The 18,526-nt window shown below is 36.3% G+C and overlaps 1 protein-coding gene and 1 non-coding gene across 7 annotated transcripts in view; one reads left to right on the forward strand and one right to left on the reverse strand.

The window, feature by feature from the left end:
• NCOA6 (nuclear receptor coactivator 6) overlaps positions 1–18,526 on the forward strand; it is a 96,751-nt gene that overhangs the window by 24,613 nt on the left and 53,612 nt on the right. For 5 of the 6 annotated variants that reach the window (XM_087818776.1, XM_087818775.1, XM_087818778.1 and 2 more), the window contains 2 exons: positions 11,316–11,417; positions 17,000–17,281. In XM_087818776.1, coding sequence (XP_087674902.1) covers positions 17,047–17,281 — 235 coding nt within the window. In that variant the 5' untranslated portion in view covers positions 11,316–11,417; positions 17,000–17,046. The remainder of the gene's footprint in view (positions 1–11,315; positions 11,418–16,999; positions 17,282–18,526) is intronic. The other variant, XM_087818777.1, reaches the window with a different exon arrangement.
• Positions 1,670–1,773, reverse strand: LOC148092688 (small nucleolar RNA U13). Its single transcript, XR_015714858.1, has one exon. It is a non-coding gene; the product is annotated as a small nucleolar RNA U13 (small nucleolar RNA).

Here is an 18,526-nt window from a genome sequence, read left to right on the forward strand (position 1 = left end):
TCATCATAGAATTGACATCCCATCACCTTTGCCATATTCTGTAAGTTAGAAGCAATTCACTAGGCCAGCCCACATTCAGAGAGAGGATATTACACAGACGTGAATACTGGGAGGGTGGAATAATTGATGGTAATCTTAGAAGTCCATCTACCATAGAAAGCATGGCTTAGTGCCAGGCTGGGACTAGATAGGACATTGGGGAGAGGGGTGGAGAGGGAGGGGGGTAGCATATGAAATTTTCTTTATCTTCCTTCTGTCAAACTGTCTCTTCCTTCTCTCTACCTTTCATATTAGCTTTTCTCCCCTTCAAGAACAGAGACATAAATGTGATCCCCACAATGAGATTTTGATCTTGAGTAGTATTTTTTTAAAATCCTCACCCAAGGATATGTTTATTGATTTTAGAGAGAGAGGAAGGAGGAGAGAGAGAGAAACATAGATGTGAGAGAAGCATTGATTGGTTGCCTCCAGTACATGTCCCAATCGAAACCCCAACCTAGGTAGGTATGTGCCCTTACTGGGAATCAAACCCAAAACCCTTCTGATGTATGGGATGACTCTCCAACCACCAAGTCACTTGACTGGGGTTTGAGTAGTAGTTTTTTTTTTTTTGAGAGAGAGAGATTCAAAAAAATTAAGGGCTTCCTAAATTGTATATTGTTCAGATATGTATTTTAAAAAACATTTTGTTACATAAATTGAGAGAGATACTAAAGTAGAATACTATCATGAAACACCCATGGACCTTTTACCCAGCTTCAACAGTTTATTATCGACTTTGGCTCTATGGACATTTTGGACTGGATAATTCTTTGTTTCGGAGACTGTCCTGTGCATTGTAGGATATTTAACAGCATCCTTGACCTCTATGGGCAGTATTCCAAATACAGTAGGGATATACTACATTTTATTCATTTAATAATTGATGGACATTTGGGTTGTTTCCAGTTTGAGGCTATTATAAATAGAGTTGCTATTTACTTTCATAGGCAAGTCTTCGTGTAGATATGTTTTCATTTATTTGGGCTAAATACGTATCTAGAGATGATATTGGTGGGTCCTTTGATAAATATATGCTTAATTTTATTTATTTAATCATCACCCAAGGATATTTTTTCCATTGCTTTTTGGAAAGAGTGGAAGGAGGAGAGAGAGACACATTGATTGGTTGCCTCCACACGCACCCCAACCGGGCCAGGGAGCAGGCCTGCAATCGAGGTACATGCCCTTGACTAGAATCGAATCCAAGATCCAGTCCTCAGGCTGATGCTCTAACCACTGAGCCAAACCTGTTAGGGCTATATGCTTAACTTTATAAGAAACTACCAAATTGTTTGTACCTTTTTATATTCCCACCAATATGAAAATATTTTGCATCCTTGTCAACATTTGATATTATCATTCTTTTAAATTTTAGCCATTATAGAGTGTTATTCCTTTGTGACCTTATGTTGTTTGTTGTTTGTTTCTTTTTTTTCATTTACAGTTGACATACAATATTATATTAGTTTCAGGTGTACAACACAGTGATTAGACATTTATATAAATTGCAAAGTGATAGTCCTGAGAAGTCTAGTACCTGCCTGACAGCATACATAGTTATTATAGTATTATTGACTACATCCCCTATGCTTTACTTTACATCCCCATCACTTTTTTCTCTCTCTCATGTCAGTCAGTTAATGTGCCGAAGTTGTAACAGGGTTTGTGGGAGGCACATCTCACACAAGAACGTGACCACTCAGTCATCATGCTTATGAACTACAAAAGGATCCCCGAGACTATTTTAATAATTGGCGATTTGCACTTTTTAATCCCTTCACCTTTTTCACTCATCCCCCCAACTTCCTCCCATCTGGTGACCATAAGTTTGTTCTCTGTATCTGTGCATTTGTTTCTGTTTTGTTTGTCCATTTATTTTATTTTTTACATTCCACATATAAGTGAAATCACATAGTATTTGTGTTTCTCTGTCTGACAGTTCATTTAGCACAATATCCCAATTTCATTCTTTTTATGGTGAAGTAATATTCCATTATATGTATATCAGTCACATCTTTATCCATTCACCTATCTATGGACACTTAGATTGCTTCTATATCTTGGCTGTTGTAAAGCTGCACTGTACATAGGGGTACATACATCTCTTTTTAAAAATATGTTTTATTGCCCGGCCAGGCGTGGCTCAGTGGCTGAGCATCGAACTAGGATCCAGGAGATCGAGGTTCGATTCCCTATCAGGGCACATGCCTGGGTTTTGGGCTTGATCCCCAGTAGGGAGCATGCAGGAGGCAGCTGATCAATGACTCTCTCATCATTGATGTTTCTATCTCTCCCCCTCTCCCTTCCTCTCTCTGAAATCGATAAAGACATATTAAAAAAACTTGTACAGAATTATTCATAATAGTGAAAAGTGGAAAACAACCTAATGTCTATCAACAGATGAGTAAATGGCTAAATCAATGTGGTATTTCCATACGAAGGGATATTATTTTGTAATTTTAAAAAATGAAATACTGTTACTTGGTACAATACCTTAAAAAAATTATGCTAAGTGAAATAAGCCAGTCATAAAAGACCACTTATTGTATGGTTCCTATTATATATCTGGAATAGACTATAACATTCCTTGACCTAGTCTAAAACTTTCTCCTTTAATAGGGCTGTTTAACCCATTAAATTAATGAGAGAGCATATTAGCAAAATTGTTCATAGTACTCAGATGAAGATGATGATTAATAGTTCATCTTTATTTTTTTGTACCTTATAGATCTTTCTTTTCAATAATTATTTTTTTAAAAAGCATTTGGTGCTAATCATATTTATAACATTTCTTTAATCTTAGCCCTATGTTTAACTGATTTCATCTCTTCCTAGTTTCAAGGTCTTTGGTTTTGGTTAATTATTGTTCAGGTAATATTTTTATATAAAGTATTTGATTGGTATACTTTCATCTGAAAGTGTCTTTATGTTGATTTCACACTGAATGACAACTTGGGTGGGGAGGGGGCAGAATTATTAGGTAACATTATTTCCCATTCCTAATTCTTTACTATTTTGCTGTTGTCTTCTCATCTTTTGAAGCAGAAATCTGAGGCCAGCCTGATTTTTGGTCCTCTGTGTATGACTTAATTTTTTCTTCCTGGGTGATTGTGGGGCATTTTCTTTATTCTTGAAATTGAAAAGCTTCACCAAGAAAAATCTAATTATCACTGTCTTTTCATAAATTTTGCCTAGTATTTTATGAGCTCTTTGAGCTAGTGATGTAGAACAATTCTTTGACTCAGGAAAGTTTTTATTTCCCACTTAAAAATTTTTTTATTATTGTCCATTTGTTTCAGGGATAATAATTAGTTGAAGTTTATTTCTCCTTTCCTTATCAATCCTCTCTTAGTTTTCATTACTTTGTCCTTTCCCTCTTCATTCTGAAGAGTATTTTTATTTTTTGTTTGTTTGTCATCCTCACATTTCTAGTTAAGTATTCTGTTCTTTATTGTATTTTAATTCTGCTTTGGCACATTTCTTTCTTTTTTCTTTTTGTTAATCTTCACGGAGGATATTTTTTCCATTGTTTGTAGAGAGAGTGGAAGGGAGGGAGAGAGAGAGAGAGAGAGAGAGAAACATGGATGTGAGAGAGACACATGGGTTGGTTGTCTCCAGCACTGGCCCTGACTGGGCCAGGATCCAACCTGCAACCCAGGCATGTGCCCTTGACCAGGAATCGAACCTGTGACCCTTCAGTGTGTGAGCCAGTGCTCTAACCACTGAACCATACCTGCCAGGGCAACTTTTCTTATAATTTTTTCTTTTCCCCCTCTTTTATTTCCACCTGCATCTCAACAAATTCTTTTTATTTTTCCCCTATGGACTTTGATCTGTCATTTCAGTGTATTTTATCAGGTTGGGGGAATGTTAGTTGATTTATTTTCTGAATTACGAATGCAGAATTTATCTTTATGTTGCAGAATGTGTTTCAATCCCTCCCCTCAGTTATTCTTCCTTGAATAAGGAGACGGGTATACACACCTACCATTTCCCAAATAAACAGGGTAGGTAGGTTCCCTCGCTGACTCCCTGGTTATGAATTCTCCTTTCAGATGTTAAGCTAAAGAACTAATTGACTCCTGGCCAGCGTGACTGAGTGGCTGAGTGGCTGAGCATTGACCTAGGATCCAGGAGATCATGGTTTGATTCCCGGTCAGGGCACATGCCCTGGTTGTGGGCTCAATCCCCAGTGCCGGGCATGGAGGAGGCAGCCAATCAATGACTCATCATTAATGTTTCTATCTCTTTCTCCCTCTCCCTTCCTTTCTCTGAAATCAATATACTTTTTTTTTTTTTAAAGAACTAATTGATGATGCACATAGTTTCTTAATACCTTCTGGTGTCTAGTCGTCATTTATCTGCCTTCTGTTGGCTTGAGGGGGGAGGAGAAATCTGTTCTTCTGGCCTGACAATTTGACTTTGGAAAAGAAAATTTGTTCTTTGATTCTTTGAAGACTGGGCTACAAATAACTATGTTTCCCAGAATTCAGTGCTCCCGTGGCTTTTCTCTTGGCCCTTCCTGTGTCTTCAGATCCCAGGATGTGTGTTTTAGAATCTGAAGTAGATAAGGAAGGCTGTGGGTATGTAAGAGCACTGACCATTCTGAGTGAGCCTTACCACCACCATTGCCTCCTTGGAGAAAGCTCTTTTGGAGCATATAGTTGGAGGAGATAGAGCCACATGTTAGTTAAAAATCTTTTACTTTCCTGCATGGTTCTATTGTATTTCAAGCCCCATTCTTGCTCCTTGGCAGAAAAGTCGTCTTTGACTCCAACAGTTCTTGGAGCAGCAGTTCTGGTTTCCAGTGCTGTTAATAACTTTGACTCCCAGTGTTTTCTTAAGTATACCAATGAAAAATTAGGGTGGAGGCAATGATAGAGATGAACCAGGCATTTTAACTCCTAGCTTGGGATTAACTTTTTTAAAAAAATTTTATTTATTATTTTAAAGGAGAGAAACACTGGTTTGTTGTTCCACTTACTTACGCATTCATTGGTTGCTTCTTGTATGTGCTCCGGCCAGGGTTTACTTTTGAAAGGAGGAAGATGAGAGAAGAGTGTGAAGAGCCACGGGTGGAAGAAGGAAGAGTTAAAGGTCTTGTACCAAATGACTTCCAGTTTCTCAGGGAAATATGATAACACTAAAGTCACATGGCCAATGTTTAAAAGAGTCATAGTGTCCCTAGACCAGGAAATTATGTTAGCCCCTCACTTTCTAAATGACAACATGGAGGCTAAGAAAGGTATAAGAGACTCCAAGATCACAGACATAGAAAGAAACAAGATAGAACTCAAGGTAGTACAGCTCACTTTTAGATTCTGTATAGGTATGTTTTGTTTGATCTTTTCACAAGCAGTATGGTCTTATAGTCTTATGTTAAAAAAAAAAAAAAAATTAACAAAACAACCAAAGTTTATTATGAGCAAAAGAAAAGAAAAAGCTTTTGTTTCTTCACCTCTTTCTTGGGACAAATTCTTAGGCTACATTTCCCGCCTTATTCAGATACCTCATCTAAAGGCAGATTAAATAATGTATGAAAAGTGTGGTTCTAAACTTGGGCTACATATTAGAATCACCTGGGTAATGCTTAAATACCCAAAGCCCGGGCCACAGTGCAGACCTAGCATGAGTCAGGCATTATTATTATTTATTATTTTTAATCCTCACCTGAGGATATTTTTTTCCGTTGCTTTTCAGAGAGAGTGGAAGGGATGGAGAGAGAGGGAGAGAAAAAAACATCAATGTGAGAGAGAGACACATCTATTGGTTGCCTCCGCATTGGGTGCCCTGACCAGGAATAGAGCCTGCAACCGAGGTACATGCCCTTGGCTGGAATCGAACCCAAGACCCTTCAGTCCATGGGCCAGTGCTCTAACCACTGAGCCAAACTGGCTACAGCAGCAAGGCATTATTATTTTTACAAGTTTCCCCAAATAATTACAATGTGCAACCAAGATTGAGAGCTACTGAAGTTCTTTCAAAGCATATACTCATTTAATCTCAAATATTCTGACTTCAGCCATTTTGGAGTAGTTAGGGCAGTTCTAATTGGTGAGTATTAGCCTGAAATAGACTGGATAGTCACTTGGTTCTGATATTTCTGCTAATTATGCACTGTGCATATGAATTGGGTAGAGTCACTCTGGTGAGAAGAAAGCTTGGTATATGGTGGAAGAAGCACTGAACTTGAGGTTGAAAGACTCAGGATCTGGTGCTGATGTTGCCACAGTCTTAGTCTAGGTTTCTTTTTTCTTTTTTTGAAAGTGGGGAGTTAGACTAATTATTCTATACACTTCTTTCTTGCTCTTAAACTTCAAGTCTGTGAGCCAGCTGGGGTGAGGAAGAGGCAGCTGGTGGACTTTGTGTGCCTGAACAATAGGTGAGCAAGGGAGGCCAGGACCACTGATAAGAGCACTGTTGATGATCTGTGGGATGGGAGTGGAGTGGGTGGGGAGGAACACAGTATGTGAACAACAGAGCCAGGAGGTAAGGGGGTAGGGTAAGATAGGGTTGGGGAACAAGTGTGGGTGACTGGCCTATGGGGAATATTGTTGGAGGAGGTGGTGGCAGTGGCTCAGGACCTAGAATGTGGTCCAGGTTCTTACCTTACTGTCAAATGACTCATAGGAGCCACCCTCAAACGGGGAGATAGAAAACAGGATATTTGTTGTTGCATGTCTGAGATGGGGTAAGAATAGAAATATTATAATTGCTGTTAAGGTCTTAAGTGGGTGGTAAATAGCTGGCTTTTGTTTTTAAATAGATAATACATTCACATGGTTCAAAAATCAAAACATAAAAAAGATACACAGTGAAAAGTCCTGATCCCAACCTTAGCTTCCATGGGCCTTATTTACACCTCCCCAACTTTTTAAATTTTATTTTTGTTTAAAATATTACAGATGTCCCTTTTTCTCTCCAATGACCCGTTCCACCCCCAACTTTTTAATATGAAAATTTCAAACATACAGAAAAGTTGAAAGAATAATACAGTGATAATATTTTGCTATATTTGCATCATCTGTGTATCTACCTGTCTCTGCTGAATACTTTGAAAATAAGTTGCAGACATTATGATACTGTATCCCTAAATGCTTCAGCATGCATCTGCTATGAATAAGGGCATTCTCTACATAATCACAAATAACATCATCACACCTAAGAAAAAAATTTTAAATGCCCGATTATCTCTGTTACTCACTTCACATTCATTTTTTCCCAAATGTCAAAAAATTATTTTATGACTGTTCTTTTTGAAGCAGGTCTAAGCAAGGTTTATGTATTGGTTTTAATGTCTCTTCTTTCTCTTTGAATCTAGAACTGTATCCTCTCCTTATATTTTCCCCCAAGATTTTGGGTTTTGAAGAGACCAGATCAGTTTTGTTGTAGTGTTTCAAATTCTAGATCTGATTATGTCTTCATGTAATCAATTACTTCTTCATGTAATTTTTTCTTGTAAAAATTTCGGTATATAATTTTTCTTGTTACTCCTGAATTTCCTATTAGGGAGAAATTGGGTATTAAGACTTATTTAGACCTAGGTTAGGTATTTTTGGTAATAATACATCCTAGATGATGCCTTATAATTCAGATTACATCACATCAGGAGGCATAAATGAAAGGTCTCACTCTAATTGTTGCTGAGTTTGATCATTAGGTTAAACTGGTAACTGTCAGATAACTCCATTGTAAAGGTACACATTTTCCTTTTGCAATTAGTAAGGAATCTGTGGAATGATCCTTTAGCACTGTGGGAATCTTCTGTTTCTCAACAGTTTCACCAAATGATTTTTAGCATCTATTGACCATCCTTGCCTGAGTGATTTATTTCATTGGAGGTTACAGAATGGTGGTTTTTAAATTTTTTTTTCTTTTTTTTTTTTTTTTAATATATCTTTATTGATTTCAGAGAAAGGAAAGGAGAGGGAGAGAGAGAGCGATAGGAACATCAATGATGAGAGAGTCATTCATTGAGCCCACAACCCGGGCATGTGCCCTGACCGGGAATCGAACCCCGTCGCCTAGATCCTAGGTCAACGCTCAACCACTGAGCCACGCCCGGCCGGGCTTAAATTTTTTTCTTTACTTCTATATTTGTTCACTGGCAGTTTTCTGTAAAGGAGAGCTTTCCCTCTCTATTACTGAGGATGAATCCTTTTAAAAAGACCAAGTTAAATTGCTTAATTATTTCTCTTTACTTATCAGTCTTCAAAGTAAGAAGTTGATGCACTAGTCTCCCCCAATGATGCTGACTTTGGGGCTGAAAAGATTTATTTTGTCATGTTAAAGAAGTGTTTGAATATTCCTATTTATTTGAGGGTTTTGTTTTTTTAATCAAGAAGGGTTGTTGAATTTTGTCAAATGTCTTTAGTATCTATGATAATAGTCATATGCTTCCTAATACTGATCCTTCCTTGCATTCCTAGAAGAAACTTCAGTTGATCATTATGCATTATTATTTTTTAATATACCATTGTACTCTATTTAAAGTTTGATTTAGAAATCTTGCCTCAATGTAAGAGAGATTGAGCAATATAGGAGAGTGATCTGTAGCTTTCTGCTGCGGTTTGTATCAGCTTTTGATGCTCATGTTATATTTGCTTCATAAGAAAGTTGGGGCCCTGGCCCATTTGGCTCAGTGGTTAGAGTGTCAGCCTGTGGGCTGAAGGGTCCCGGGTTCGATTCTGACCAAGGGCACATACCTTGGTTGCAGGCTCAAACCCTGGCCCCAATCAGGGCTCATACGGGAGGCAGCCAGTTGATGTGTGTCTCTCACATCAGTGTTTTTATCTCTCTATCTCTCTCTGCTTTCCACACTCTGCAAAGCAATGGAAAAAATATCCTGTGGTGAGGATTAAAAACAAAGCTGGGAAGTTTTCTTCTTTTTGTATACTCTGGAATAGTTTGAGATCATTAGACTTATCTGTTTTCTACAGGGTTAACAGTGTTTCCATTAATTCTGTACGTGGTACTTTTGGAGGCATTATCATATTTACATAAACCAGCAATTTTCAACCTTTTTCATCTCATGGCACACATAAACTAATTACTAAAATTCTGCGACACACCAAAAAATATGGTTTTTGCCCCAAAAATAGGTATAATTTTGATTCATTCACACCAGACAGCTGTTGTTGTGTTGGCTGTTGTCACTCTTTTTATTTGACAATCTGAGGGAAAAGAGGGCAGTGCCCCTGACTAGTCAGGTATTGCACGTGTTAAAAATTCTTGTGGCACACCCATTGAAAATCGCTGACATAGACAGATGTAAGCAAAAGCCTGAGTAAAATAGTCTCTTTGGTCCTTTTAATTTCCTTTGTGTCTGAGGCTTTCTTATTTCTTATTTTATATATTTGGACTTTCTTCCCTTTTTATTCACTAGATGTAGTGGTTTAACTGTTTTACTGATTTTTCTCCAAATGTACCAATTCGTGGATTAATTTATTAGCCCTGCTAATGTTTTTCTACTTTCTCATTAATTTCTGCTTTCATCTATATTAATTCCTTCATTTTAGTTTCTTTCGGTTTACATTATTAGTTTTTTCCCTATCTTTTTCAGTCAGATTTTTAATTCATTTTTTTTTGTTTTGATAAAGGTATTTATGACTGTGAATTTTCTTCTTTACTGACTTGGTTGTATTCTTTAGGTTCCAATATGTGATATTTTCCTTATTGTTTTCTAGAAATTTTCCAATTTTTATTTCTTTTTTAACCCAAGTCGAAGGTTTTGTTGTTGTTTTAAAGTGGAAAGGACTTTGTTTTTTTATTTATTTTACATTTATAATTTTAGTGCAGGGTTATCAGAGTATTTGACCATCCTATTGTTACTTTTTAGATTTATTTAAGTTTTCTTTATGGCCTTTCTTGAAAGTTAATTTTTATTCATGTTCCATGGAGACTTAAAAATGGCTTTGTCTTACCCAGCTGGTGTGACTTAGTGGTTGAGCATTGACCTATATGAACCAGGAAGTCACATTCCTGGGTTGCAGGCTCAATCCCCAGTAGGGGGCGTACAGGAGGCAGCCGATCAATGACACTCTCATCATTGATGTTTCTCTCTCTCTCTCTCCTTTTTCTCTCTGAAATCAATAAAAACAACATTTAAAAAAATTAATTAATTTTAAAAATGGCTTTTTCTTGAATTAAAAAATAACTGAGGGATAGTTTTTCTCTAATATTTATTAATACTGATTATATATTATTCATCTTAAATTTTAAGATTATAAATTCAGTATTTGGCAGTAATGTAAAACTTTAACAGCAAAGCTAAAGACAGTGTATATAGATATTATCTTCTTAAGTGGGAAATTTTTTCTGAAGCATGACAATATTATGCACTTCCTATGCATAATTTCTGTGTGTATAGTAAAGAATACTGAACGTATTCTGAACATAAACTGAAAATTTAATGACGAATAAAATGTATAGATGTTATAGATAAAGTGGGGAAAAACTTAAATGGATACTTTAGGAAGTTTAAAAATGAATTTTAAAATTCTTTTATAAGTGTGTCTTTTTTTTTTAAATTTGATTCACTTTAATAACCTGGAGTGCCAGGAAAAGGGGCTGTATTTTGTTGTCGTTAATCCTCACCCGAGGATATTTTTTCCATTGATTTTTTTTATTTATTTTTATTTTTTAGAGAGAGGGAAAGGGAGGGAGGCAGGGGGAGAGAGAGAGAGAGAGAGAGAGACATTGTTGTAAGAGAGACACATTGATTGGCTGCTTACTGCATGTGCACCAGTTGGAGCAGGGATCAAACTTGCAACCCGGGTACATACGTGCCCTTGACTAGGAATCGAATCCGGGATCCTTCCGTGAGTGGGCTGATGCTCTAACCACTGAGCAACACCGACCAGGGCTAGAAGAAGTGCGTCTTTTATTTAGTGTGTATACAGAATATTTTGGTTTTGGCACCAAGTATCTTCACACAGTGTGCAGCATGATGTCAATTTATTTTAATTTGACAGATTTAAAAATGAAGGTAGAGGGAGGGCTATAATGCTTAGGACCCCAGTTTCATGATTCTTAAGTGAAACTGGTGTATATCCCTGAGTTCGCTTCTATACTCTGAACACTTGTTGATGAGTGGTTTAAGATCTCAGAAAAAAAGATACTTTTTGTAGACTTAAAGAAAACCCTATTTTAACATTGGAGATGTCCAAGTTGACTTGATAACTTGTGATATTTCTATTAACTTCTGTTGCAAAAATAGGTTACCTGTGTAACTTCTATATAATATTGTCACTTTCTTTTTCTTTTTTTTTTAGAATTTTTATTTGGCTGCTACCTTGAAATATAGGCCCTAAAAATGCCAGCTTGTTTGGATGTAGAAGATGACCTGGATAAATGATAAAAATTAAGACATTTTGGTGAGTGAAGCCTTATGTGAGAGAGTGGATATGCCTTAGCTTAATTCCAAGCAATGGAATGACTCTACCAACATTACATAGCGAGTAAAATACTCTGTTTCCTTCATCATCTAGTGTTTCGTCAAAGGGAAAGATAGTCCTTCAGCCAGATATGGGAGACAGCATATTTAATGAAGCCAAAATTCACTAAATTTGAGTACCTTCTGTTCTTCTGGGGTTAAGACCTTGCTTAATCTCTTTTTTTCTTTGGGAGTCCACAGACCTCCCAAGAGGCACATCATAACACTTAAAGGCATTTTAAATATCTGGTCTCCTCCAGCAGTGCACCAAACCCACATAGTTCACTCAGGCATAGTGCTGTACTAGTCAATCACATGAATCATACCTGGATGTCAGACTTAATTTGAAATTGAAAATAGATGGCTTGTGGGCCATATGCAGTTGCAGTGCGTTTCATTTGGCCCACAGAGTATTTTCCAAAAATGCAATCTCTTAAAATCTGAAGATTTCACTAAATATATGGATTTTAGTCTTTTCTTAAAATTCAGAATATTTATTATTTCTGGACCTTTACAACTCCTCCCACCCCTCCAAAAGAAAATAATAAGCTGGAACAAAGTTGTGGGTGCTCATCATAGATGGGTATTTGAGTTTCCAAACCACAGTATGTGCAAATGCATTTAATATCCAGTGTTCTCCTCTTAGTTATTTTACCTGCCTGACTCCAAAAGGTATGTGAGTTTGTGATATCTGATACAGATAATAGTGTCTTGTCTTTTGCTCAAATGGCAGCCAAGTCAAATAATTTGAATAGCCTGTGACAATATTTTACCCATTATTCAGCTACCTGCACTAGGTAAAAATCCTGAAGAGAAAGGACTGGTGCAGATAGCTAAATGTATATAATATGTATGATATATATATATTTAAACATTTATTTTTAATCCTGCTGTGATTTGGAAGATGTCCATAAGTAAGCTTCTGAGCATTGCTGATGTCTAATGGAGTTTTCCCTTGGAGCAGTACCATGTTACTGGTATGCTTGCTTTTTCCTTTTTTTTTTTTGGTAAACTTTTTATTATGAACAATTTTAATCATGTATAAAATTATAGTACAAATAATATGTATATACCCGGGACCTGTAGTTAACCATTATTAACATCTTGTTTTGCCTTATTTGCTTAATGTATTTTAAAGTAAATTACAGACATCATGACATTTCACCCCTAAATGTTTCAGTATGCATCTCTTAAGCAACAACAAGAACATTGTCCTATATGGCCACACCACCATTATTATCACACCTAACAAAATTAGTAATAAATTTTCTAATTATCCTAAAAATGTGCTTTACACCTTTTTTTTCCAAACCAAGATCCAATAAAGGACCATACAGTGCATTGATCTTTAAGTCTCTTAAATCTCTTTTAATGTAGATTAGTTTTACCCACCTTTTACTTTCCCCATGACCACTGACTTGTTGAAGAGGTCAAGCCAGTTATGCTGCAGAAACTCTACACTCTAGATTTGTCTAATTATTTTCTCATGATGTTAAATTGTTCCTTTGTCTCCTTTTAAAAACTTGCTAGATTCAGGTTAAACATGTTTGGCAAGACTATTTCATAGGTAATGCTATGCATTTAATACTGAACATAATTTCTGGTTGTTTCTGTGTTAATGATGCTAAGGTTGATCATTGTGTTCAGGTGGTGACAGTCGGGTCCTTCCATTGTGACGTTAGTTTCCCCATTGCCAAGCAGCAAATCTGGGATGATACTTTGATATCATGTGAATATCCATTTGTGTGTCAATATTTCACATAATGTTTTATCTTTTTAATGATCTTTGCCTGAATTAATTTCATTCGTATATCTATTTTATTCTACCTTGGAAATGTAGAATAAATAATATGCTTACTTTTTAAATCTCTCCTGAATATTACATTTTTTTTTAGATTCTTAATAAAAAATCAAAAGAGCCCCAATAAGAAGTGAAATCCATAGGTAATCTAGAAATTTATTTGTGGATGAGCAAGGTAACTGGTGGTTAATCTCAGCAAACCCAGAGAAATAGCACATACTGTCTTGTGGTAGGTGACCGTAAGTGAGCAAATGAGTCTGTTGAAATAGTTAGCTATAATCTGCTCTCTCTCCAGGAGTCAGTTGCTGAACTGCATTTCATACTCAAAGATTAGTCATTTTTATATGAATTCTTTATTAATAGATTTTAACTGGAATTTTCTCAATGACGTTATCTAAAAGAAGTTTCTTTAAGAAGTTTTTTTGGAAGGAAGGCCAGCAATTTTTTTCATAGACTGCCTTTCAGTTTCTTGTTTTTTGTGTAGTGCCCATAGTACTGTTAAACTGGTAATTCTTGAATTTAAATTAGCTGACTTGTGTGTCTGCCAGTAGAGGGTTTTCAAAATCTTGATATACAGCCTTCATGGTATGACCAATGACCTCTTTAGAAAACTGTCAAAGTCCAGGGTTTTAGTTGGTTTTCTTCTTTTCAATTAAAGACTTTTTTTGGAAAACGTTTCTTAAACTTTAAATTCTCTTCTTACAGTTGTTCCAGCTTTGGAACAGCTGCTAAATAGCTACAGTTTTTCATGAAATTTAAGCAATCACTCTTTTTCCTGCTGAGCAGCAGCTTTTAAGCCCTAAAAATATTTTTAAGCTTTGTTTATTTACCTTTAAAGTTCGTTAAACTCTGTAAAATGCAGATGGCAGTTGACTAAGGGCAGTGGTATTTCTAAAGGATTTTCTGAATGCTGTTATTTTTTACCCACCTAAATCACACTGTTCCGTAGTAACAGTTACAGTACCAGACTATAAGGTGCTCTGGTCAAATTTAAAAATTATTTTCCCCATGTTTACTCATAACCTAGGACTTTTCCCCTCTAAAGATTGTGTGGATTGGTTCTTGGAAAGCCTTCACTCTTAGAGTTTCGTGACTATTTCAGAACACAAAAGTTAATACATGTCCCGTTTATTCAAGGAATACAACCATATTACAGCATGTTTAGCTTGTGTTTCCCTAATGAACTCACAGCATATTTGGAAAATAAGATTTACCAGCAAACTACCAACCTAGCACAATTACTGTTGATTTTCAGTCCTTTTTTCTTATCCATCTTTTTTTTAAAAAAAGAAAGAAAACATAGTTGTAATTATAGTCTATATAAGAAATTTTTTAAAATTAGATTTGTGTGAGGTTCTTGGGTTTCCATGGCATTCTTGCTTAACACAAATGTGGAAAATTAATGTTCATTCATTCACGTTTGGGTTAAGAATGTGATCTTCAGTCCCAAAGCTAATAGAAGAAATGGCCACATGGTATGTTCTTTGATACGTGTACCTATCAGTCGGTATTTTCAGGCAACATAACTGAAAATAGCAGAAAATGTCACTTCTCTAAATCTAAAAGTTAAAAAGTAATTTAGTTCTGTCCTAAACACAGTTCTTTGCCTCTATAAACATGTTAACCATTTATTTTCCTTTCATAAAAATATTTTTAAGCGTTTTTTGTATGTTTGTTTTGTTTTTGGATCATTATTTTCAGCCATACCACAATTATTAGTCCTTAAAAAGGACTCTGTTGTGTCAGGGCACATGCTGGGGTTGCAGGCTTGATCCCCAGTCGGGGGCGTGCAGGAGGCAGCCAATCAATGATTCTCACAATCATTGATGTTTCTATCTCTCTCTCTCCCTCTCCTTTCCCCTCCCTGTAATCAATAAAGATATATTTTTTATTTATCACACCTTCGAAGAACCTACATACATTAATCCAAAATAATCTGAGAAAGGAAGGAACCGAGCCCCCGAAGACTGGTTTCAAGCCAGTACCATAACCACTATGTCTTTCCCTATAATGAGATATTAGTAAAGCTTACATAACTTTGTCAAGGTTAAATTATAGGTGAAACCCCTATATATCTCTATGGCATACCCCTTTCAACTAGGTTTTCAAGATGCAATATCCCCTATTATAGAAGAACTACTAAACTTTCACGATCATACTTTAATGATCGTTTTTCTAATCATCTCTCTTGTCCTTTATATCATTTCATTAATATTAACAACTAACCTAACCCACACCAGCACCATAGACGCACAAGAAGTAGAAACAATTTGAACAATTCTGCCAGCTATTATTATAATTGCCCTCCCGTCATTACAAATTCTTTACATAATAGATGAGATCAATAATCCTTCCCTGACCGTCAAAACCATAGGTCACCAATGGTATTGAAGCTATGAATACACAGACTATGAAGATCTTAATTTTGACTCCTACATAATCCCAACATCAGACCTGAAGCCTGGAGAACTACGCTTACTAGAAGTAGATAACCAAGTGGTTCTCCCTATGGAAATAACTGTTCGAATACTAATTTCATCTGAAGATGTACCCCACTCATGGGCTGTACCTTCCCTAGGATTAAAAACAGATGCCATCCCTGGTCTCCTGAATCAAACAACTCTACTATCAACCCGACCCGGCTTATATTACAGACAGTGCTCTGAAATCTGTGGTTCAAATCACAGCTTTATGCCAATTGATTTTTTAAATATATCTTTATTGATTACAGAGAGAGGAAAGGAGAGAGAGAGAGAGAGAGATAGAAACATCAATGATTGAGAGAGTCATTGATTGGCTGCCTCCTGCACGCCCCAGACTGGGGATCGAACCCCGATCACCTGGATCCTAGGTCAACGCTCAAGTGCGGAGCCATGCCCGGGTGGGCAAGATATATTTTTTTAAAAAGGGGGGGGGGCTCTGTTTTTTAAAACGGTCCACATAAAAAATAATAATAAAATAAAATAAATGGTCCACATAAAAGACTAGGATTTTAGGCAGTCCTCCAGGTGCTTTTAGTTGGATCAAATTGTGCTTTGCAGGTTAGAGAAAGAGGAGGGCTTTAGAAACCTTGGCTTCTCTAAAGCTTTTGTCAGGACAGGAGTAAGGCAAGCCTTGGGGAGCTCCTTGCACTGTGTGGTTAACCAAAGGCTTATATAAAATAATCCTCAGAAAATACTTGTTTTATTTTCTTGTGGTCTCTTGTTCCCTCCTCCCCATACTCTAGACTTCAAAAAGATAGCACATAACATAATAGACATAAATATAACATAATAAAAATAATTTTATTTAAAATTGGTGTATTTTTATTTCTAATATCTTTAAGAACTAAGTATTATAGAATATCATAATTAAAGTAGTTTATTTTGCCCAGCCATTGTTGCTCAGTGGTTGGGTATTAACCCATGAACCTGGAGGTCACAGTTCGATTCCTGGTCAGGTGGCATACCCTGGCTTCGGGCTCAATCCCCAGTAGGGGGCATGCAGGAGGGAGCCGATCGATCATTCTCTCTCATCATTGATGTTTCTGTCTTTCCCTCTCTTTTCCTCTCTCTGAAATAAATAAAAACATTTTAAAAAATAGTTTATCCTGTCATTTCTAGTTTTTATAGGACTTCCTTTTTACTTGACAATTAAATTACAGTTTTCACAGAAGTATGGATTCTACATTGTTGATTGTATGATTGTGCATAGCAGTGCTTTTTCTGTCTTCTCTTTCAAAGGTTTTCTTATTGTCCACTTGGCACATGCTTCTGGAATAATATTCACCATGGTTTTGGATGACCTTCCAAACTTAGAAGACATCTATACTTCCTTGTGTTCATCAACAGTGGAAGACTCAGAGATGGATTTTGACTCTGGACTAGAAGATGATGACACTAAAAGTGATAGTATTTTGGAGGATTCCACGATCTTTGTGGCCTTCAAAGGAAATATAGATGATAAAGACTTCAAATGGAAATTGGACACAATATTGGAGAACGTGCCCAATTTGTTACACATGGGTAATTTGCTTTAATTATTTTTTCCTTCTAATTGTTTGCCCTTCTTTGGTGTTTTTGAGTTTTACAAAGTAAAATTTTGCTGTACTGGTTTGAAAGACTGGTTTTAATAGTAAAGTTGGAATTTTAGGGCTTTTTGTTTTTTGTAGAAATGCTATTGTGTTTCTTTTATGTTCATGAAGGAACTGAACTTAACATTAGCAATACTTAAATAACCTGCTCTAGTGGATAGAAGTCATTCTCAAGACCCAAATATGTTTATTGTTTCTAACTCTATGGTCTTCAGTTTCCTTATGTGTAAAATGAAGACGTTAGACTGGATCCTTAAGGCTCCGTAAAGCTTACAAAAATCTTTTACTCCATGGTTCTATTTCAAGTATACTTGAAATTTGTTCTCTTAAATTTTAGATCAGAGGTTACTGACCAACAGCCTGCTGGATCCAGCGATCAGCTACATGTTATGGCCCACTTTACTTGTTTTATTTTGTTTTAATGTTTGAATTTCATTGCCAGTGCTTTGAAATTTTAAATGCTTTACATAAAAATCCATATTTTGGATTTGTCTGTAAAAATAGGAAGATCTGATAACTTTGCGCTCTCCCTCTGTCCCCGATGGTGCTGAATAGCAGCTGCCACTGAAGGCAGGCCCTCACCTCACCTCACCACAGTTTCCATCTGATCCCTCCACACATTTAGATTACCTGTCTTGGTCTTGTGGCCATTTGTGTTTTTGAACCTTAGTTTAGATGTTCTCCATCTTTTCTGGTTAGCACAGTTATTTAATTCCTTCAGACGTAGTGCAAAGCCTAGGTTTTATCCCTTCTATCACAAATCTTGATTCGATCAAGTGCTCATTAGCTTTTTTTAGGCTTGTGGGGGTTTTTCTTTTGAGATTTTATGTCAGGAGGGAAGCTGCTGTTTTTTCCTAGTACTTTTTTACTGTGTTATATAAGACTTCTTTATAGTTATGGATTATTTAGTATAGTATTAGAGAATTTTATGTGTTAAAGTTGCAGTTATCCACCATCATTGTCATCATAATCACAGTCATAATCTATCATAAGGGCCCAGCTGGGCCTGAAATTGTTCATTGCTCTTAATTACCCACATTTCCCCCCCATGTTTTTAAATTGCTGAGTCAATTTATTTATGGCTTATAAATAAATTACCAAACCCTGATTTATGCTGTCATCAGATTATATTCTTGGTGCAGAAAAGTATTTTAAGTCATATCTTCTCAAATATGAT

Source organism: Miniopterus natalensis, chromosome 7, assembly GCF_054644295.1.
Source record: "Miniopterus natalensis isolate mMinNat1 chromosome 7, mMinNat1.hap1, whole genome shotgun sequence".
NCBI lineage: Eukaryota > Metazoa > Chordata > Mammalia > Chiroptera > Miniopteridae > Miniopterus > Miniopterus natalensis.